The sequence below is a fragment of the Anguilla anguilla genome, chromosome 6 (genome assembly GCF_013347855.1).
Source record: "Anguilla anguilla isolate fAngAng1 chromosome 6, fAngAng1.pri, whole genome shotgun sequence".
Taxonomy (NCBI): Eukaryota; Metazoa; Chordata; class Actinopteri; order Anguilliformes; family Anguillidae; genus Anguilla; species Anguilla anguilla.
Window position 1 is genome coordinate 35,443,271 of NC_049206.1, and position 23,836 is coordinate 35,467,106.

Sequence of the window (23,836 nt, forward strand, 5' to 3'; positions counted from 1 at the left end):
CTTGCACCAGCTCTTTTCAACATCTTTTTCCTGTCTGTCACATCACTACTGCGCAAAGACATCTCAACCCAGAGTGGTGTGACCGTTGACTTCAGACTGGATGGAAACCTTTTCAACATCCGAAGGCTCCTGGCAAAGACTAAGCTAACATCGGAAAATATCCTGGAGTTACAGTACGCTGACGACTGTGCCCTTGTTTCACATTCACCGGAGGCCCTGCAAGCTACCCTATCAGCTGCTGTAAATGCCTACAGGAGGATGGGACTTCAAATTAACATCAAGAAAACAGAGGTCTTCTGTCAGTGGAGCACCAGCCCTCCTCCTGAGTCCCCAGTCTTTGCCGTAAATGAAAGTGAACTCTCCACTGTGACATCTTTCAAATACCTGGGAAGCACCATCTCCCACAGCTGTACCATTGATGCGGAGGTGGAAAACCGTCTGAGACAAGCCTCAGCGTCCTTTGGTCGGTTGAGAAAGAGGGTATTTGAAAACAATAACCTGAATATACACACAAAAACAGATGTATACAAGGCAGTATGTCTCTCAACCCTCCTGTATGGTTGTGAAGCATGGACAACATATAGCCGGCACATAAAGCTCCTCCAGGCCGTTCACATCAAGTGCCTACAACACATTCTTAGAGTCAAGTGGCAGGATCGCACACCCCACACTGAAATACTGGAAAGGACCAATTGCAAACATATAGAAACCATCATTTCTCTGCATCAACTTCGCTGGCTCGGACATGTCACAAGAATGCCAGAACAACGCCTTCCAAGGAGGACTCTGTATGGCCAGCTACACCATGGCAAGCGCTCAGCGGGTGGGCTATAAGGATCAGGCCAAAATAGCCATGAAGAAATGTAACATCAACCCGGCTAACCTGGAAAACCTAGCTGCAGAGCCCTCCATCTGGAGGCGAAAATGTGATGAGGGTCTACAAAAACTAGAGACAGATATCACAAATGCACGCTATGAAAAGTGTGCAAAAAGACATGCACACCTGCCAGCATTTAACCCACCAACACCAAATCCAACATTTGTGTGTCTTGAATGTGGTAGAGAGTGCAAGTCACGAATCGGACGCTATAGTCACCAAAGAACACACCGCTAAATGCAGAAGTCATCATCAAACTCGATGGACTACCTTAAACAAGAAGTAAGCAAGTAAGCACTACATTTCCAAAAGTAGGTTTACAAAGTGAGGCTCCCATATAATCAGGGGAGTTGGTCATTTTGCTACAAATGCCCTGGAATTTTGCAGGTCTGGAAAATGTTTTCCGTATTTTCCAAACCTGCATAGAAACCCTGATGTACATGCCTCACCTTTGTTCAAACATATACTGGTGAAAACAACCAAGTATCACCCCTTCAAGTGTCAGCAGTGTTCTAATAAGATCAGCTGTGATAGTTCCAGCATCACACCACTTCCAAATCTGCAGTATTGCTTTCGTTGTGAATGGGAAATATGAACAATTGCATTGTAGATTATATTTGGGGAAATCTAAGCAAGGGCAACCATAAATACAGATAAAAATACTGACAAAAGGAAGACACCAACTTTCACCTAAACTCACCGAGTTGGTATTTAACAATATTCCTCTGTGATCATGTGTCTGTTTGATATTCTGTAAATGAAATACTCATATTTTTTCCTGTCCAATCAAAGTCGTGCCTTCCCAATTCCAAACAGATTACTACAGTACATGATCAGTCATACTGGAAAAATTCATGTTACAAATTTACTCTCCTCTGAGAGGGGTAACTCAGAAGACAAAATCATAATTAACAGCCAGTATGACCTCACTTCATATTAAGTGTGAACATTAAAGAACATGTTCATTGGAATGCTTTTTTGAGCAATGAGTAAAATGACAATAAAAGATATGGATTATTACTAGGGCTGCCAAGAATTGGAAAATTTCCAGTAAATTCCCATAAACTTTCCAGCAACTTTCCGTGGGAAAGTAAGCTTAGAAATTTTGGAAATTCTACCCAACTTCAACATAAAGGTTAGCTTATAGTGACTCATTTCTGAGGGAAAATACACATAAAATGCCATTCTAGATATTGCGGCATGTTTTGGTACTTAAAATATAATTTAAAGGAAATTAATTTGAATTACAACCCTGCAATTTGCATTTGTTGATCTCATGTGCAGCGCATTCTTGCATCTCATACAAATACTTGTCAGCATCCCATTTAATGGCATTTCAGTAGAAATTCAATTCTGGATAAATTCTCCAATCAAAGAGAATACATTATTCCACATTTCGGTATTTTTGCAATTCAGTGAAAGAATCCCATTTGAATCCCAAGAGTGCTAATTTATTTTAAGTTCAACTCAAAAATAAATTGTCCATTTTTTATTTCCATTAAGAGGTTTTGCAATTATGCCTGCTTATGATAAGGTAAAAGGTTTATGTTTCGATATGTAAACGGCATGGTAACTGCAGCCCGTGGAAATAACCCCAACAATTTATCTTTTACACATGTTAATTCCAATATATTACCTTTAATTCTCATATATTCTCATTCTCATACAAAGTCTCCACCCCCGAATATTGCCAAAATTCTACAACCCTAAATACGGACCATTTTCTAAGCATAATCCCCAATCTAGGGTGTACAGATCTGGCTACATAGTGAAGAAAGACATAGCCAAGACTGATGTTTATTGACTTCTGACTACAAGCAAAACCCAGAATTCTGTCAATACAGTTTTCCACTATAAAAGGCTGTTGCAGTAAGCAGTCAGTACCACCTTAAATTGTAGAATCCAACTCAATCACATTAATGATTTACTACATTACAGAAAACAGATTACTGATGGCCTGCCTGCTCTTGACTGCCTACTAATTTCATGGATGGGCAAAAAACAATAAATACATAAGGTGGCAAAGAGGTATTTGAAAATAAAAGGCATATGTACAAATACGCATCTCAATACTGTCTGCCTGCAGCTTGCATCAAAAGCAAAAGCTTGCCTTCCAGAAACTGGGTCACTAAGCAAAGCCCTTAGGCACCACAAAGTAAACCATTAAAGTCCTCTCGCTGACAAAGTGCTAGTTAATGACGACACCAATGCCAAGGGTCATGTGGTCAAAATCACACACAAGACTTAAATGATAAGATAGTTCAAGTGTATGCATAGTTACCGCTCCAACATTGACTTGAAATTGTTTGCCATATTACAGGGAAGCAGGTGGTAGGTTGCGGTTTCCTGAAGATGGGTAGTCAATCCAGGTACATCAGCAGCTTTAAAGAATTCAGACAAGGTTTTTTTTTTTTTTTTTTGGTTTATCCTGATTATTTCTTTAATATATATAAATACATCCAAATGTCTGGTACCAGGGCCACCTTGATGTGAGCATTCATTAGATGACATTGTGTGCAGGCCACTCAACCCAGAGGAGGAAGAAGGAAACTGCAGTTGCAAACAACCAAAATGTGTCATTAAATCCATGGTGCTGCATGTCAAGAGCATGTGGGATCCTTCTTCAGTGTTCAAAAACTTTGTGAAACGCTTTAGAATTACTGTGTGAGAAATTTTACACTCTTTTATTGTAATGGGTGGCATTTTCACATTTTTCTTTTTCAATATAAAATATTCAGTCACAAAATAGTATTGCTACTGGATGCATTGCTTTAGCAGACTCATTACAACTGGATCACCTTGAGGTGCAGGACAGAAAAAAGAAAGCAAAATTAAAACAATGCAGGTACCAGCACAATAGTGAATTATATTACATCATATCTTTTCAGAATGGTCCCAAATATACTTAACTAAAAGCACACACATGAAAAAAAAAGATATGACAAAATAATCACATCTAGAATTCCACTCAATCTTTAATCAAGAAGGGATGACAAATTTCCAAAATCTGCAGTTTCAAAGGGCAAAAACAGAAATAGATAAAACAAGAGGCTATTCCCCATACAGACGTTTTATAAAACCTGTTCAAGTGCAACTTAAAACATCCTGAACATTTAAAGGCAGGTCTTTTATTTTTCTCATCGAACAAAAAAAAAAAAAAGAGAGAAGACTGCTGGCATATCAGAGGAAGAATTTATGCTGGATTTAAAATAATGACATCAGTAACAACAGCCTTGATCTTCTTCCAGTTGACTATGTCTGGTCCAAAAGGGGAAAAATAAGGGTACAGGGAAAAAAGAAAACAAAAACAAAATAAAAAAACAAAAAGATAAAGTTGAGTCAGTGAAGGTCGAATGGTATTTCTGGATTCACAGGCTCTTTTGGGTTGCTATGTGGTCCATCCCTGAGTAGGGGGCAGTGAGTGTGGTCCGAACCCTACAGCACCTTACAGGCGTGTCAGTTTCTATTTTTCCCCTTCAGCTTTTCCACCCCGTTTTGTTTCTTTGCAGTGTTAGAGAATGGTGAGAATGGTCTTCCGTTTCTCTCCTGCTTCTTCCTCCTCAAATTGGCACTTTGAACTAAAGAATTCCACGAGATGGTTTTGTCCCCCAGATTCCGTTTCTCCCCACACCTCACTACCATAATTAAAAAACAAAGGAAAAAAAAGTGGACTGCAATTATACTTTGTTATTACGAGTGCTTCCCCCCTTCCCCTGGCTGCTTTCTGTAATGGTTTTTTGAGACCCCGTCCTGTGGCACATTCCAGCTTTGGGGGGTGGGGGGGTGCTGTTCATGCCCACAGAGAGGCCTGTTTTAGGAGCACACCTTGGACTTCTTAGACAAGGGTGGGCTTTCCTCCTTATCCTCTGTGTCGTCTTCCTCCTCATCGTCATCGTCAGGGTAGTCCACCAGCCCGACCAAACCACCCTGAGTGACCAATAAGACTGTGAGACAAAAGCAATCATCTGCCTGCTTTCATTTTTTTACTACTGCTTCCTCCACACTCCATTTCAATTTCATTTCTTTTTGCTTTAAGAAATCCATTGTAATTTAAAACAAGCGAGCGAGCACAAGGCAAAAATAAATTAACAAGCACTGCAAATCTGCATTCTAGAGACAAATTCAGCAGTGGTTTGTTTAGGTCAGTGGTTCCCAAACTCGGTCCTGGAGTACCCCTGTGTGTGCTGGTTTTCGTTTCAACCACAATTGCAATTCCAGAATTATAACAAGTTGTAAATTTTTCTTAATTAGGTGCTCTTCGTGTTTAGAGGGATTATTTACCCTCTTTAACCACATTATGTAAGAAATAGCTAAGCATTCCACGAAGAATAAAATTCCCATGTTCACACTGTGCTTATTGTACTACATGCAAACAATTACATTAAAAAGTAAATTATTTTTAGTGGATCAAATTAAAGACTGAGGTGTGTCAATAGGCTTCTAATTGCTCAAAGTGTGGACATCTGGCCACTAAAACTGACCATCTGGAAGATAATGAAGCGTTCAAAGACAAAGCAAATGATAACGAGCCGAACCTGCATTGTGTCAATAAATTTCAGGAAATTAAACATGCATGTTCCACTGCATGTTCAGGGGTCTATTGATTAATCTCACTCTTTCAATTGGCCCAAAAAGTTTGTTACCTCTTCTATGTAATTGTTCGCAAGAAAGCACAATAAGCACAACACGAACATGGTAACTTTATTATGGCTATTTTTGACATGATGTGGCTTAATAATCATAAAGTGGGTTCACAATAAAAGTGGGTTAATAATCCCTCTAAACATGATAAGCACCTAATTAAGAAAAATGAACAACTTGTTAAAATTCTGGTATTGCAATTGTGGTTGGAACGAAAACCAGCATACACAGGGGTACTCCAGGACCGAGTTTGGGAACCACTGGGTTAGGTCACCACAAAGCCCCAGTACGGCTTTAAGCAGAGGCAGATGAGGGAGACAGCACCAGAGTATACCTTGGTTGTGATAGCTGCCGTTGGGGGCGAATTCTTGGCTCCAGAGCTAGGTGAGCCAGGGGACCCTGCAGAGCCCGGAGATCCAGGCGACCCAGGTGACCCTGGGTGGTGGCTGGAAGGGGCAGGACTGGTGAGGCTGGACTTAGTGGTGCTCGAGAAGGACAGCTTGAAGCTGGGGCTCTGGCGACCAGACAGGTTTGACTTCCCCAGTACTTCCTTATCCTCAGAGTCTTTCACTGTGTTCCAGGGGACAAGAAGAAGAATAAAGTGGGGTGGGGGGAGCTGACAAGTCATATATGCTTTTCCAGGTAATCCATACAGCAAGACAAAGAACACCAGTCTCACCCGTACTGCAATTATTTAGGTCAAAAGAAATGGCATTTGTAAATAGAAACTTTAAAAAACAAACACACAGAGACATTTCCACATGACCTTATCGCATTTTAAAAAGTTCAAAAGAAACTCAACCCGTTTGAAAAAAGAACAGTTAAGATAAACCCAGGACCTCTTTGTCCTGGTGTACAGACAGAAAAAAATGAACATTCACCAAGTTCCTCCCATTAAAATTAAAATTTCTTCTACACCATATATTATTCTCACAAATATATAATATGGCTTCACAATGGTACTTAACCAATCATTTATGATGCGCTGGGTGGGACAAGTAACCAAAAGATATTAATTGCACAATTACATATTTAACTCTTTCTGTACACAAGCCTGAAAATGGCATACCCAAAATAGAATGGTTGAACCCTTTTGACTACAGACACAATCGTGAAAGGTAACCCTTGGGAGTTTTTTTTTCACAACTATGAATGAAACACAGTGGAAGTTTTTTCTCACCTAAATTTTTTTTTTAATGCATACACATGCTTGTGGGTGTGCCTGGAGGGTTGAGACATAATGGAGCCACAGCCACAACAGTGAAGAAATCCTGGTTTAAATTTGATGACAATACCACCACAAATAAGCATTCTGCATTGGTTTTTCTAAACTGTGTCTAGATGGACACTCCGAAAGGACACTTGGTAACCAAATGATATAACGGATGTTTAGAGGAGTAAAATGCTTTATACTGTAGACTACATGCTAGTTGAAGATATAAATTAAAAGCACACACATTTCTTCCTCTCCATAAACTTGCTGATGGGGTCCATGAGGTCTTCTTCACTCTTCATCTTGTCAGAAGGTGGGACCACGGCCTCTCCATCCTCCAGGTCGTCCTCATCTGTGTTGAACCACATCTCCTCCTCGTCCTCAAGTGTGCGGGCATCCCGGCGGTAGCGATGATTCCGCAGGATGGAGCGCATGCTGCACACACAAATAAAAAATCTAACCTAAGGCTAAAACAGAACCAAAACTAAACCATCCTCAAAATTGACATCAAAGCTAAACTGACAAGTTCACCACACATCAGACTAGAACTAGGGGTGAACCAATCATGGATTTTTTGGGGTCACTGATTTTTTAAAAGCCAAATCAGCCAATTTAGAAATTTTTACTTTTTAAATTTTTATGCAAAGGGTAACAAACAAAACATAAGTGCTCTTGTTGCTCTTGTTAACTGGCTAGCTATGCTATCCATAGCTAATGTAAGCTAACATACCCCAAAGCCAGCGTAAAAGGCAGAAGCTAGCAATCACAGGGGAAACACGTAGCCAACTGAGTTCTCACTTTCATAAGTACATGAACTGGGAAGCACTGCCAGTAACCTGGACTTTGAAGCAGATCTGCAGATCTTGCTCGAAAAAAGGAAGACATCAGCTGTGATCTCAGAGCACCAGCAAGGACACTTGTTTTTGTCCAGCAGGTAACTAACACTGCCTTTCATGTTGGCTATTTCAATTTATTTGGAGCATATTCAGCACAAAACTTTACAGTTTGACTATTGTTTTAAACTGTTTTTTTTTCTTTATATTAAGGGTTTTCCAGCCTTAAGTCTGAAAACAAACAACAACCCATTTTCACACTTTGTGCAATTCTACTTGGCCAACCCAGGAACATTTACCACATTTTTGTTCATTTTTTGTTCATTTTTTAATTTAAATGCACAAAGCTAAACTGTGACATTTATTTTTAATAACTATAATTGCACCATGGACTAAATACAAATAAGATCACAACCCTTTTCTTGAACTGGAAACTCAGCTCTTGGTTGTCCAGATAGAAAGAACTGAAATATAGGCAGGCAGTAATCTTGAATGAACACTGGAGTGTACAGGTTTTTCGTAACAAGACACACAGCGTTTCTTTATTTCTTTTTTTTGGTCTTTGTGAACTTTTTTGCATCTTTATTTCTAAGAGCAAAATTTATTCCTTGCTTTCACCCAAATTTCTATACTTTTCCAGGTCTGGAAATCAGTCATTCATAATTCCATACCTTTCTAGGCCAAGGCAAATCCCTATAACCAGCATCGGAATTACGGTGAAGCCACACTGTACGCAACACTGCCTGCATTCATTTTAAATGAGAGGAGGCGGCACACCTCCGCAAGACATGTTGGGATTGCAGGCGGCGTAGGGCGAGGCGGCAGGGGGATGGTCGTTTGACCCCCAGGCGGGACATCGTTGCATCGCGGTAACCAATCAGATTTGATTTAATGATCCGTCAAGTTCAAGTTCAAAAATTTTCTAATTTTAGTTCCACATTCTATAGTTCCACAATGGAGGACTCACTCGTAATTGCCGTATCGGGTTTCCCAATCTCCTACAGAGACATTGATAAGAGGAATGCAGCGTGGAGGAAAGTCTCTGAAATTGTTGGTGGCTCTGCTAAGTAGATATAGCCATTACTATTAGTTATGATTGTCCAGTCTGGATAAAAAATTTTTTTTGCAGTAACCTACCTCTGAAAGATGTTAGTCAGGTGCATAGCTAGGCTATCTAATGTCTAGCTAGTGAGTAACAACCAACAATAACAACAAAAACATTTTCAAACATTTAGTTGCTAGTTGTTCGTGATCGTTTCTACCAGCGACCTAGCCAGCTAACCAGATACAACTTTGAAGACATTAGCTGGCTAATTAGCAAGACAATGTTTTTGTTGTTGGTTGTTACTCACTAGATATTAAGCCGCGTTTCCACCGCAGGAACTATACCCCGGAACTAGGAACCTTTTGAGGAACTCAGTGCGTTTCCACCGCAGGAACTAGGGTCTAAATTTAGTTCTGGGGGCTTTGTTTTACCCCCCAAAAGGTTCCTGCTCGGGGGGTAGTACTTTCCGAAAGTACAGGAACCTTTTGGGTTGAGCTTGCAGCGCTGAACATTTCTGATTGGTCGAGTACTCACGGGATTTTTTTGTGTCTATTTTCAGGCGCCATGTTTGAAAATATGCAGGCGCAAACCGATTTATTTTCATAATAACTTCAAATCAAACTTGTATGTTATGCGGCGCAGTAGCCTACTTTTGGTTATAGCCTGCCAACGTCTTGGAATTATAACGTGTGCTCTTCTGTTCTTTTCTTGCTTTAGTATTCGTTTTATAAAATGCTAAGCATTCGTGCTGGGACAGCATATTACGTACTAAAACATTCAAACGGATTAATTCGGTTGCTGAATATTTTCTTCCGGATTTTTTTAGCCCGTTGTAATTGACTCAAAACGTTTGATACAGTTATGTGAGGTATGCGGTAGTTCTGCGTAATTCACATTGGTGATACAGTAATAGCAAACTGGAAATCACCTTCCGCACTTTTTGTCAGGGTAAAATAACAGGTTAATTCTAGTAATCGTACCTTTAGCTTTTTCAGACTGCCGTAATTTTACTCTGCCATTCTTCAATTCCACAAAAAGACCAGGAAGACTATGGACTAATTTATGGTGCATGGTTCGCATCTGGAGGGCACACTTCGCTGCTCGGCTAGCAGTAACTTCAAAGGAAAACAAACGGTGGCTGTACCACTACTAATTTAAATTTTCACGCAAGTCCGAGTTTTCGTTCTATTCTTGTCATTTTGCGATTAGCCTATATGGAATTGACGATGAGAAAGTAATCAAACAGCAAATTGTTTACAACGTGTGCATGTTTTCTGCTGTTGTTGCCAGTTAGCCTATATTGGAAATGTGAATGCATTCTGTCGCTTCGGATGTCAAGACATGAAAGCGAATGTTCGCATAAAAACATAATGAATGTGTTTGAGAGGATATATAAAACAGTTACAATCTGACTATTGGTCTGTTATATCCTATTTGTTGCATAACGGTCCAAGTTCAACTACCAACGACAGTTTTGCTTGACAGTGGCAAAATATGCCCAAACGGCTGCAGAAGAATATTTCAATTCCATGTGATTAAATCGATAAAAATCAATAAATACAAAAGTAACCATATATAGTCATTGTTGGTAACCCGTTGTATATAAGTGGAATAAACCCCTCCGGGCTGTCCCGGTTATTAGAAAATAATGTAGGCTACTTCGGTGGTAGTATGGGGTTACAGAAGAAATCATATGACAGATGGACCAACAACAACGTCGCTTTTTCATACGTCAGTGGGCTAATTTGCCTAATCTCCGCGGGACTTTAGACCCCGGTGGAAACGCAGACAATCATTGGCTGAAGGAACCTTTTAGTTCCTGGTAAAGTAGTTCCTGGGACTGAACGTTCCGGGTAATTTTGGTGGAAACGCGGCTTTAGACAGCCTAGCTAGGCAGCTGACTAACATCTTTCAGATCAAGGTTACTGCAAATTTTTTTATTCAGACTGGACAATGAACGTGAAACACAACATTAAACCCGGTCAACATTTAACAAACACAACTCTCTCTCTGGATGCCCTTCCTGACGCAACACTCCCATTTATCCGGGCTTGGGACCTGCACTGCAAATGCACTGGGTTGGAGCATTGGCCGGGAAACCAACCTGGGCCTCCAGCATGGCAGACGAGAGCTCTACCCCTGAGCCACCAATGCTCCTATTTAACAAACACAACTGTCTGTCAAAAATAGGTGACACACCCACAAGTGGCCGATTGTGGAATGGAACTGTGCCACTGATATGACTGGGAAATCTGACCTCGGAAAAAAGCAAAAAATAAAAAAAATAACACAGAAAATCAGTGTACTGTGCAGGACAGCTGCACCACACTTACCTGTCCAGTTTGGGATTGTCTTGCCTCTCTCTTTGCTGCTCGTAGCGTAGCTTCAGCCCTTTGAATGTCTGCACGTAGTCCACATCTTCAAGTGCTTTCCAGTAGTTCTCAATTATGTGGGCAGTTAGAGACTTCACGTCCTCCTGGACAGAATCAACATGCAAACAAGCACAAATAAAATATAAATACATTCAAATTTACTATTAATTAGCTCGAAATGCATACTAGTCTAAATATTGGTCACTGATTTTAACTGGCTCATGTTATAAAGCAAACAATACTGCGGTACTTTAAAACATTACTTATTCCGTGATTAGAATTGCAACCACGACCAGTGGTCATGCTAATCTAAGGAATGCTACGGCTTTGGGATGTTTCAATGTCTGTGTTCTATACAAATTCACTTGTGTTCTGATAAAAATAACAATTTTGACCGTAACATTCCAACTCACAATAATAAGACAATCAGTGTTTGTTGTTTCATTATTTCATTATGACACTTGTAACAAGCGGAATAAAACAGTGGGATTAGCAGGATGAAAAATGCTACAACTGACAGGCTAAAAATATTTTTAAAATGTACTCACGTTGAGCAAGCTAGCTATAGCAAGACATATAATTTGTGACTTTTCCAAAAGCACTCTCCCTTTCAATTTCGCTATGCTATCAATGGCTGTGTAAATATTATTATCAATGAAAAATTTAAAATTCATATACTGAAAGACAACTGCCTCAAAGAAACGGGAGTAATTATTTTGTGTGGTTTATGTCATCACCCTGTGTAATCTTTATTTATTTTACTAAAAAATTTAAATAAAAATCTCAGATTGTGTTTTCTAGAACAGTGGTTCCCAACCTCAGTCCCCTGTGTATGCTGGTTTTCGTTCCAACCACAATTGCAATACCAGAATTTTAACAAGTTGTTCATTTTTCTTAATTAGGTGCTTATCATGTTTAGAGGGATTATTAACCCACTTAAGCCACATCATGTGAAAAACAGCCAAACACAATAAAGTTACCATGTTCGTATTGTGCTTATTGTGCTTTCTTGCGAACAATTACATAAGAAGAGGTAACAAACTTTGTGGACCAATTGAAAGACTGAGATTAATCAATGGACCTCTGAACATGTAGCAGAACATGTTAAATTTCCTGAAATGTATTGACACAATGCAGGTTCAGCTCGTTATCATTTGCATTGTCTTTGAACTCTTCATTATTTTCCAGATGGTTAGTTTTAGTAGCCAGGTGTCCACACTTTGACCAATTAGAAGCCTATTGACTCACCTCAGTCAGCAGCCATACCACCATGCACTCTGCTCCTGCCGACTGGCTGAAGGTAAGCAGGTGTGGGCTTGGTTAGTACTTGGATAGGAGACCACCAGGGAATACGGAGTTGCCGCGGGAAGTGGTGTTGGTGGGCCAGCAGGGGGCAATTTTCCCTCTGGTCAAATAAACTCCAATGCCCCAGTGCAGTGACGGGGACACTCTGCTGTAGGAGATGCCGTCTTTCGGATGAGACGTTAAACCAAGGTCCTGACTCACTGTGGTCATTAAAGATCCCATGACACTATTCGCAAAGAGTAGGGGGTTCCCCGGTGTCCTGGCTAAAATCCCACATCTGGCTCTCGCAAAAAAAACCTGCCCCCTAATCATCTCCTGATTTAATTGACTAAAAAAAAGTTCTCTCCCTCCAGTGGAGCTGCTCAGTGGCCAACAATAGGGGTTGTACTGGGCAGCTCCCAGGTGTGAATGTGTATGAGTGTGAAGCAGGGCGTAACTGTAAAAGAGCATCCGCGCTCAGTGAACCTACCCTGAAAGGTTAAACAAAAAAATTCACCCCAGTCTTTAATTTGATCCACTAAAAATAATTTACTTTTTAATGTAATTGTTTGCATGTAGTACAATAAGCACAGTGTGAACATGGGAATTTTATTCTTCATGGAATGCTTAGCTATTTCTTACATAATGTGGTTAAAGAGGGTAAATAATCCCTCTAAACACGAAGAGCACCTAATTAAGAAGAATTTACAACTTGTTATAATTCTGGAAATGCATTTGTGGTTGGAACGAAAACCAGCATACACAGGGGTACCCCAGGACTCAGGTTGGGACCCACTGTTCTAGAACCCAGTGTATCTCTTTCCTGCATTTGGCTCTTTTGTCTGCGAGAAAAGCAGAATCCTGTGTTAACGTGACCACTCATGACACTTCAGGCCAACTGCATAAGAAGGCGTGTATACTGCAATAATTCTGACAGTATATACACCTATATATATATATATAACACACATAAAAACATAACTATGTAACTTTAAAAAATTAACAATATAAAATATAATATAATAAGATTCCTGCTGCAGAATGCTCTGCTGCACTGGGAACTGGTAATATAGAATAGACATTTGATCAGGGATTCACAAACTGGGATCCAGGGACCCTCATGGCTTGGTGAAGTAGCCCCCGGAAGGCCCTCGGCAGAATGAAAAAAATTAGTGCCCTTTCAAAGATTTTGTCCATATTTCTTTCTTTTATTTGTGCCCATTCCTCTTGCTGTTTCTGTGAGCCATTTATCTTCTTGATCGCCAAAAATGAAAAAAAAAAAAAATAATATTTTCTTTGTCTGAATAATATTATTTTATGCAGAAAAATACTGAACAAAGAAATACATGTTCAAGCTAATTATAAAATTCCAATAGTAAGATGCATTGGACTGCTTAATTATGCATGAATTCATACGCCTTGGTGACCTAACCCTAAGCCCTCTGCGCAAGAGTGAAGTGAGGGAGTGACAGATGTAGCCTACCCCAACCCTAACATTAGCAATTTCAAAATGCCTTTTTTATTGTTTTGCGGATCCCGTATTTATCAGTCAAATAAAGCAACCAATCATACATGGATATTCAAGGTTAAAAATAAATAAATAAAAATAAATAGAAGCGCCAAAAAGATGACCCTCCAGTTTGATGAGGACAAGGAGATGTTGAAAGGCCCTGGGCAGCTATCACTTCAAATGCAGCTAGCTGAAGTTTAGTCAGGTTAGTTTAGTTAGCCATTGGCTTTGTGAAATATTTTCCTAAAGAAGCACTTAGGGGCCTATGCCATTAGACAGGATATTACTAGAAATGGGTATCGAGAGCTGATATTTAATTAGTACTGGTTCTTGATTGGTCAACCAAAATACCAATAAGATCCTAGACATAGGTGCAGCTATTGGTATTTACACATGTAACTAATTCAATACATCCACTTTAATTCAGTCTAACATCGTTTTCTGCTTGCGATCTTGATCCAAAATTGAGTCAACTGACTATGCTCAGCATTTTTTCATACATGCCACAGCATGTTAGGATGTTCATTTCTTAATTGCATCATGCAGTACACCTGTAAGGAAGCATCTGCATTCGTTATGTTTCTCCACTCATTTATTCAGGTTTTTCCTTTGTCACACATTTGTAGGTCATTGTTTATTAAATACAGATTTTTAAAAAAGCAAATTATCTGTTGATAAACTAGATCATTACTGATGTCATTGTAAAATCATGACTTTTACATCTCATCAATAGCAGTGTCAGCGATTATGAGTAGATTTTTGGCATTTTATACAGCTTCAGTGTTAAACCTCACCAACTTCCTTTTTAATGCAAATACAAATAATTCTGTTGGCTGAACAAATACAGCTACAAATACAAATCGAGGCATCTCCCTCCAACCCTAGTATGCAATACACTCAAAAGTACATTTAATTAAAAGGGCCTATCATGCAATTGTTTTTAAGCTCAGTACACACATTTGTATGTGCAGCCAAAAGCCTGCACACCCACATTATAGGGTGTTTTCATTTACCATTACAATTATTCTGAACTATGTGGTATGAATAATGTCAGACTGTATGTATTGGGATTGAAGGTATGCCATCCCGCCAAGTTACGCCTTGGCGGGGCGGCATGCCCCATACCTATACAGCACCGAGAGTTTGTCACTTTTCAGGGTTTCCCACAGAAATAAATGCAACAGCCACAGACTCTCAGCCCTTAAAAACCCAATTTCAACAGACAGAATTCATTAACTTCTCATGTCCATAGAATGAAGCCCCAAACTAAGGGGATGTTGCGTCGTCTTCTTCTTCTACGCATCAAGTCACAGGTTCAAGCCCCACCTGAACTGAATTTCATGCTTATTTGCTCACTAATAATTGTGTATCATTTCTTAACTCTTGCTTTTGCACCATATCTACCCACCATTCACCAAATGTATAGACAAGACTGAATTATGACATACCATCTACACGTTCAGTTAACCTCCTACAATATCGCCAGGCCATATGGATACAACCGGAGCTCAGCTGTAATTAAAGTCCTGTCTTCTTTAAAACCACGGACACATTTGACCAAAAAACTTTTTAGACAGCTACATGACGGTGGAGCACTGCCAAAGTAAATGACTGCGAAGCGCAAGGTCGGATAATCAAATCCCGCCTTGTCCTCAGGGGCAGATCTTTTTGTATCTTAAACTAGCATTTTCTTACACTTACATAGCTAACTAATAATTGTCTATTGTCTATTTTGCACTTATCAAAATATCACAATCTTCAATGCAGATGTTTACCAAGTCACTCACGGCCAGCCATATGCATTTCATGACGATAAATGTATTGATTTTCTTAAAAAGTTACACCAGCTGACCACTGCGGCGTTTCTACCAACTACATTTCTTCACTTGGCTACGGTAGAAAACGTTCTCATCAGCAAACAGCACGTTTCTACATTCATGTTACCTCGCCCTGTTCTCTATGTACCCACATACAAACAATTACTACGTATGAACTGTCTGCAACACCTCATTAAAACATTACATTTTAAAACATGACTCATTCATAATTATAACTACTAGTGCTGAACATCAGAAAAGTACATTTACACTCCAGTTTCATGGCGCAATTTCACGCATTGCTTCAACAACTAATTCAACGTATAAGTAGTACTATCGTCTGTTTTATATATCGTTCAGTAAGGAAACCCATCTCACTCATGGTCACTTTACTTTCTTTGCACTAGTCTGTGATCATGTCATACTTCACCTACATGCCCATTCTTCTAACAACATATTGTTTCAACTATTCAATTTCATCAGTCCTCCTCATTTCTCTCTTACTACTACAATTTTCTAATATTCAAAGATTGCTGGGACATATGCGTGTGCTGCTATTCTCCCCTGTCTAGCTAAGCAAAACAAGGAACAGCTAAGCCTCAAAATGCCATAAACCATAGAAACACTGAAAGCGCATCGCAACAAAATAACAGAAAACGGAGAAGACAGAAGGGTACATAAGTTGCAACCTACGAAGCTCAAATTCTACGAGCTTGCTGATAAATTTTGTCAATGAAGGGTCGTTGCATGGCCGTCAGATGAGTGAGTACATACACTGGAAATATTTCTGTTCATTTTCTAATGATGCAAGCCTCTTTTATACTTAAGCCACCGCACCCTTTATCACAGCTATTGTTTTACATCTATAGCAAAGCAAAAGTGCTAAACGATACATGTTTATCAGACTGTACAAATTCAGACAGACATAATCCACAACCGTTTCTTAAAGGGTTACTTCGCATTTTTACACCCAGCTCTGCTCCGCTGTTCATCATGAATCATGTCCTCAACTTGGCCCCCCGAAATCTTGCTCTGCCTCCCAATCAAACCACTGTACATCCGACACTGCCTACGCTGTATGCGTGTTTGCATGTATCTATGTGTACGCATGCTTCTCATCGTCTACATTTATATTAGGGACGGGAATCGGCAGGCACCTCCCGATACAATATTATCACAATATTTAGGTGCCAATTCGATATAGGCTATATTGTGATTCTGTGGGTATTGCAATTCTGTAAGTATTGCGATTCGACATTACGATGTTTTTTTGGTTATTTTTTTTTTAAACACTGGACCATGGAAAACAGATGAATATAACTTCAAATACAACACATAGTCATTTCACTTAGAGCTTTCCAAGTTTTATTTCAGGCCTAAATCTTAACATGAACTTAATGTTGGCAGGGCGGCCAATAGAGAAAAGACATAAAAATGTGCCCTATTATTGAATGTATAGCCCCTGTCAACTGCACACAAACTGAACTAGTGTGTGCCTTTAAGCTGACAGATTATGAAATGTATGCCACTTACTTTTTCAAAACCCAGTACATTTAACCCCTTAGCGAGCGCATATGCCAAATCCTGCCAATCCTTGCCCATTTAGGGGGTACCCTATTTAAAGCTTTATAACTCCAGATGTGCCCACCACAGAGACTTGGCTAAAATGAAGCAAGACATTTGTACAATTTGCAATACTAGCTTAGATTACTTTATATTCATAATTTTGGAAGAAATAAAGTGCCACAAATGCAATTGTCTAGGCAAAAAATCTAAAAAGAATTAGCTCTTTTTTAGTTCGCAATGAAATACTGAGAGATTGCATATATACAGCAGGTTGAAGTATATATGTCCTGGATCAGAAACTTCTTGACCACAAGTTCATAGATTCTAAGAGTGGATATGTAGAACTACTAAAGATCTATGAAGGAAAAACTAAGCAGTGTACCCAGCGTCTCCAAATCTACCCAAAATGTCTAAATTATGCATTGCTGTAAATCACAACATATTCACACATTTCACTACAAATCAACTGTTTTTACTCAAGAAACTCACTGTTGCATCATTTTCAAGTGGGAATTACAAGCTTTCCATCAGTACAGTGTTATAAAATAACTAGGGGTCCAGAAACATATCCAAAATCTCTCCAAAAAGGAATATATTGCCTTTTGTCCATTGTAAAGCATATAAATGAACCCCTTATGAAGGTTTAAGATGAAACATTGATATCAGATTTAAAAACAATGAAAAATATTGTCACACAATGCTGTACAGTACCTACATGTGTAATAATGAACTATTGAATGTATTTCTATACTCTGTACTCTCCTATGTTTTCTTGTATGGGGATGGGGCAACATAAAAACTATTTTCAACTGTCCACCACATTTTGGCAATGTTCCAACACTCCCATCATCACTGTTGCATGCATCACAAAATTTACTAGACTACCAACAGGACCGGTTTTAGCCTGCTGTATTAGGGTGGGCTGGTAGAAATAATAGGTGGGCAACTTGGGCGCTGTTTCGTCACTAGGATTGGTGTCACCCAATTAAATTGATATAGCACTTCTCGTCACATTAAAGACCATCTTGCAGGTAAAATTCTTTACGAAATGTATACTTAACCTTGTCTGTAAATGACCATTTGAAAAGTTAATGCAGGCTTGAATAATTTTTACAAGACATAAGGGCACAAATTCAGAGGAACTAGTGGCCGTTTTGAGCAAAGCTCCTAAAAACGCCTTTTTTCTCAACATTGCGTCATATTAGCCCAATATGCAGTAGTAGTGAGTCTTAGCGGTCGTGATATAGTGAGTTAGTTTTCAGTAGTTTTATATCGCATTTCACCATGTATCATCATGGTAAATTATTGTGTTTGTGCAGTTTGCACAAACTCCAGCCTGTCAGGACATCGAGCACACAATTTTTCTAACAGGAAAAGGAATGGTGCTGGCTTTTGTGCCTGGGTGCGTTTTGTGCAGGTGAAGAGACGGGACCTCACTGCTGCATTTGTTACAAAATCCTCCTGCCGGTATTAGACAACCAATACTAGTTTTGTTATAGCATGATACATGATAGCAAACTTTACAATGCTGTGATGTGAACACAGCGTTAATATCGTTAGCTAACGCCCATAGATACGTGTTCATTCTACAGTCAATATCTGTGACTAAATATTGAATAAACATGCAACCTTACCATTGGTTTTACGCGTAGAGATGTCGCTTTTGAGACTGAGTGGTCATATATTGTCTTGGACAAGCCGTTTGTGAAATATACACGCATTTGTGATGCCTGGGTGCCTTCCAAAATAGCTGTGCGTAATACCACACGTGTTGATTACGGCGTTGTCGCCCTTTTTAGTACGGTCTGGCTTGATTGACAATTCATTTATTCAGTAGGTGAGAGTATAAGCTTTCTAACGATGTATAACATGTCTATTTTTGCTTTTGGAATAGTGTTTTATAGGTCAGCGTAACCAAATTTTCTCTCATCGCATTCACTTACACTCTGTGGTAGCTGCACCTAACGAAATGTTGTCAAAGTTTTTTCGTAATTTCTTGGAAAATACTATTATTATTGAGGACGTCTGGGCATAGCTAAGCCATTTGTTTGCTGATAGCTTAGCTGACATCGTTTTCTGGAGCGAAACAGAAGTGGATAGGACTGTGTCATTGATTTACTGTCTCTATCTACTGAACACAGATAAAATGTTATATTGCTATGTAAGTATTACTGATCAAAATATTTTGGTTATATATGTTATTTTTGGAATTGAGTGTCTTTAAATAGGTTAGTGGTATTATATAATGTGGATATATCTAAGCTAACGCTGGTCACTCACCAAGACACCTGCCCAGTTCTCCACTGGTTCTCCTCACACCACAACTCAATTTCTCTCCTCTGACCGTTATTCCTTGTAACCCTGGTCTGTGCCTGGTCTCTTGGACGCCTAGCAGGCTCATAATGGTAAGGCTGTGGTCCCTCATATGCTTTTGCATAAACATTTACAACCTCTTGTGTCAAAACTAGCGTTGAGATCTATTCTTCTTATTGTTCAACTTGACCGCTCTCCCTTCTGTTACGTCACTTCCGGGTTGGCGTTTTTTAGATGCCGAAGTAAAATTCTCTCACAAAAAAAAAAACGACTCCAGAAGTCACTAGTGTGTATATATAAGTATATTTTTATGAACATCTAGTTCCTACATCATTTTCCTACACATTGATTCACTGGGGTCTCCAAACTGCAATATGCTCTTTAATACCGCTAATTAAATCAACTGGCAGTACACTGCATCAGAGAAACTAGCTGTTTCAACCCGTGGCTGCCCACCCAATCAGAAGTTAGAAACGGTACTGGTATTCTCTGTGCTATTTTTCCATTGGCTGAACAAAAAAATAAAAAATAAAAAAATATTCTTAACTTTTGATTGGGTGGGCAAGACGCCCGTTTGGGTGGGCTGAGCCCACCCCTGCCCATAGCTATCGCCGGCCATGACTACCAACGAAAGCTTACATTACAGTGTGAAATATCCTCATTATATAATACCACTAGCCTATTTAATGATACTCAATTTCAAAAATAATGTATATAACCGAAATATTTTGAGCAGTAATACTTACATAGCAATGATGAAATCTTATCTGTTTTCAGTACAGACAGAGACAGTAAATCAATGATACAGTTCTATCTTACCAGAAAATGATGTCAGCTAGGTCTATCAGCAAACATATGGCTTAGCTATGTCCAGAAGTCCTCAATAATAATAGTATTTTCCAAGAAATTACGTAAAATCGTTGACAACGTTTCCTTAGGTGCAGCATCTTTTAGTGCTACCACAGAGCGCAAGTGAATGTAATGATAAGAAAAATTTCAGTTACGCTGACCTAAAAAATGCTAAATTCCAAAAGCAAAATTAGACATGTTATACATTGTTAGAAAGATTATACTCTTACCTACTGAATAAATGAATTGTCAATCAAGCCAAACCATTCTAAAAAGGGCGACAACGCTGTAATAATAGCTGGTATAACGCAGCTATTTTGGAAGGTACCCAGGCATGACAAATGCGCATATTTCACAAACGGATTGTCCAACACAATATATGACCACTCAGTCGCAAAAGGGACATCTCTACGCGTAAAACCAATGGTAAGATTGTATATTTATTCAATGTTTAGTCCCAGATGTTGACTGTAGAATGACATGGTATAATTAAAGAAAAATTGTCTCGTTTATGTCGTTATTCAGTGAGCAGCGTTGCCACTGCTGTATTGGCATATTTTAGGGCTAATGTCGGGTTTATCTTGTTGCTACGGAATATTGCATTACATTACATTACAGGCATTTGGCAGACGCTCTTATCCAGAGCGACGTACAACAAAATGTATAACCATAATCAGGAACAAGTGTGTCGAAAACCCTAGAGGGCAGTAGCCTACCGTTCCAAGTGCAGGGAACAACCGCATAGTCCAACTTGGACCCTGTAGGTTAAACTGATTAACACTAACACAAACAAGTACAGCAACAACGCAGTCTATGCGAAAGTACAAGCAATAGTTAAGACGAGTGCATTAACTAAGTCACCTACGAAACAGCTAACTAGTTACAACACTAACCTTACAGATAATTTAGAGATTAAATTGAGAATACGATTTCTCTCAGCATAATGACGGATTTAAAGAGTAAACGAACTCACCCGTTATTGTCTTCAAATGGATCCATGTCAAAGAAAAGTAATGATTCATCCTCTCAAAGCTTTACCGTAGCGTATTATTTATTTAGACACTGGCAGAGTACAGCATAAATTGCGTATTTTGTGAATATTCAATGTTAGAAATTGCAGCGAGAAACTGCAGCTGTAGACACAAGAGTCTGTTATGTTATGGTAGCAACGGAACGAAGCGGACTATATATGTATTACCGTCATTGTTTAATTATACCAGCGTGTTTTCGCGCGTTTGCACAGAAACTCAAAAACTACCAATAAAATGGTTTAGCTTTTTCTCAGGTGGCACTGTCAGACCGTCCAGTCACTGCTAAAAACTAGACCTACGGTGTCGGATTACTTGCGTCGCCATGGTTGTCGCTTGCCGTAAAGAAGTTCACTCGATGTCGTAATCGTTTAGATTTGGAGCTCCAGCTTTTCTGCACCCCACCTAATGAAAAAGTTCAAATGGTGTGCAAACCATATGGCGGACATAGGTGCTCCCAATAGGAAAGTTGTACAGCACATTCAGATGCATCAGTCGATGAAGTTTTGTGTTGATCTGACTTATGGTGTGGGAGTTATGGCCTTTTAAAGTATGACCCTCTTGTTATAGCACCGCCATCTGGCCAACATAGGTGATTTTTAGTGCCTGAGTAGTGGGGGACCATAGGAACCCACCTGCCAAATTCGGTTGCTCTAGGACTTGCTCAGCCTCAGACATTTTAGCGGAGAAAACTGCCACGCCCCAACTAAAAAGTCTAAATGGCGGGCAAACAATATGGCGGACAAAGGTGGGGCCAATGGCAAAGTTGTAGAGCACGTTGAGATGCATAGGTCGATGAAGTTTTGTGTTGATCTAACTTATGGTGTGGGAGTTATGGGCTTTTACGTGTTACCCTTTGTTATAGCGCCACCATCTGGCTGACGTACGTGCTTTTTAGTGCCTGAGTAGTGGGGGGCCATAGGAACCCACCTGCCAAATTTGGTTGCTCCAGGACTTATGGTTGCTGAGCCTCAGACACTTTTAGCGGAGAAAAATAATAATAATAATAATAAGAATAATAATCCTAACAGATACAATAGGGTTCCACCAGCTTCGCTGCTTGGACCCCTAATAAAAAATGCCTTAAAGTACAGACAAAATATCGATTTGGGAGGCAGCGTGGCGATTTAAAAATCGTCACACACAAGAATCGCGATTCGTAAATGAAACAATTTTTCCCTCCGTCCCTAATTTATATGCATTACTGTTCTCAAAGCTGATTTTGAGTTTTTAGCATATGCAAGCTGAGAAACAGAGCTTCAAATAGATGTATCATACATGGAGATTGTACAATTATTGAGGAAGTCGTGCTGTTTTGACGTTAGAAATTAATGCTGAATGGGCTGCCAGAAAACCAGAGATTTTCACTGCCAAAAATTGACAAGGGATTCCCACACTTTTCTGACATATTTCCTTAGCATCCATGTGTTTAAATAGATATCAGTTACACCAAATTACACATTTGTGGTGGAATATTCTACCTATCTGATGTGGAATGCATGGAATACAAATATTTAAACTACTTAGAAATCAACTTTAATGTAGGTGGAAAGCAGAAGTTGGGATCCTCACTGCCTCTTGTTCACACCCACTCAGACTTTGAATTAATTTATGCAGCCTTAGCCACACCCCTCACCTGAATAACAATGATGCCTTTGTCAAGCTGTCAATAGCTGCTCTCCTACTACTCACCAATGAAAAGAGTAGTACTTTAAAGTTACATCATTCTGAAAGTAATTAAGCTACCACAAGCTACTGGGAAATGTATTTAAGCTACTAGAGCTTAAATAAAGACCAGTTACACCAAATTACACATAATGCATTGTGGTGGTATATTCTACCTATTTGATGTTGAATGCATGGAATACGTAAGGAATAAACCACAACGGGCTGTCCCGTTATTGGAAAATAATGTAGGATGGGGGTGGTGATGCGGCCGAGGCGAAGCCGAGGTCATTTAACCACCACCGAAGTACATTACATTCCAATAACGGGACAGCCCGGAGGGGTTTATTCCACTCACACAATGGGTTACCAACAATGACTATAAATGGTTACTTTAAAGGAGTAACATTGTGGTTTTCACACTTTCTCGGTTTTCTGTGCTATTTGCACAAGAAGCATTGAAGAAACACGATGAGTAAAGTATTAAATATGTCCGTTCTTTATTTTTGGAGAAACATGCGTTTTAAATTTATCGTCCGATTTTCAGCCGGTTGAGAATGTTCTCCTCGTAGTGCGTCACACGAGGATAACCACTCCCCTTTCCACGCCCCGTAAAGAAATCTGACCGGACACACCATCCTGTTACAAGTGTGCTGTGAAGTTAAGGTAGCAAATAACAAGGCTGAACCCTTCTGACGTAATTTACATAGAAACTATACGCTCAGATCGCCTAGTTTCACTCACTGTGGCCAAGCGGAATCGATAACGTTTCAGAAAATATATAATTTTAAAAGGTTTAATTCAATCTTCAACTCGGACTTTT

General features: G+C 39.5%; 1 protein-coding gene across 1 annotated transcript in view; it reads right to left on the reverse strand.

Annotated features, from left to right (window-relative positions):
- Nucleotides 1–3,534: 3,534 nt before the first annotated feature.
- LOC118229322 (serine/threonine-protein phosphatase 4 regulatory subunit 3) overlaps nucleotides 3,535–23,836 on the reverse strand; it is a 42,176-nt gene continuing 21,874 nt past the window's right edge. The window contains exons 12-15 of the mRNA XM_035421185.1: nucleotides 10,943–11,085; nucleotides 6,976–7,166; nucleotides 5,853–6,088; nucleotides 3,535–4,804 (exon numbers count right to left, since the gene is read on the reverse strand). Of these exons, the coding sequence (XP_035277076.1) occupies nucleotides 4,691–4,804; nucleotides 5,853–6,088; nucleotides 6,976–7,166; nucleotides 10,943–11,085 (684 nt within the window). The 3' untranslated portion in view covers nucleotides 3,535–4,690. The remainder of the gene's footprint in view (nucleotides 4,805–5,852; nucleotides 6,089–6,975; nucleotides 7,167–10,942; nucleotides 11,086–23,836) is intronic.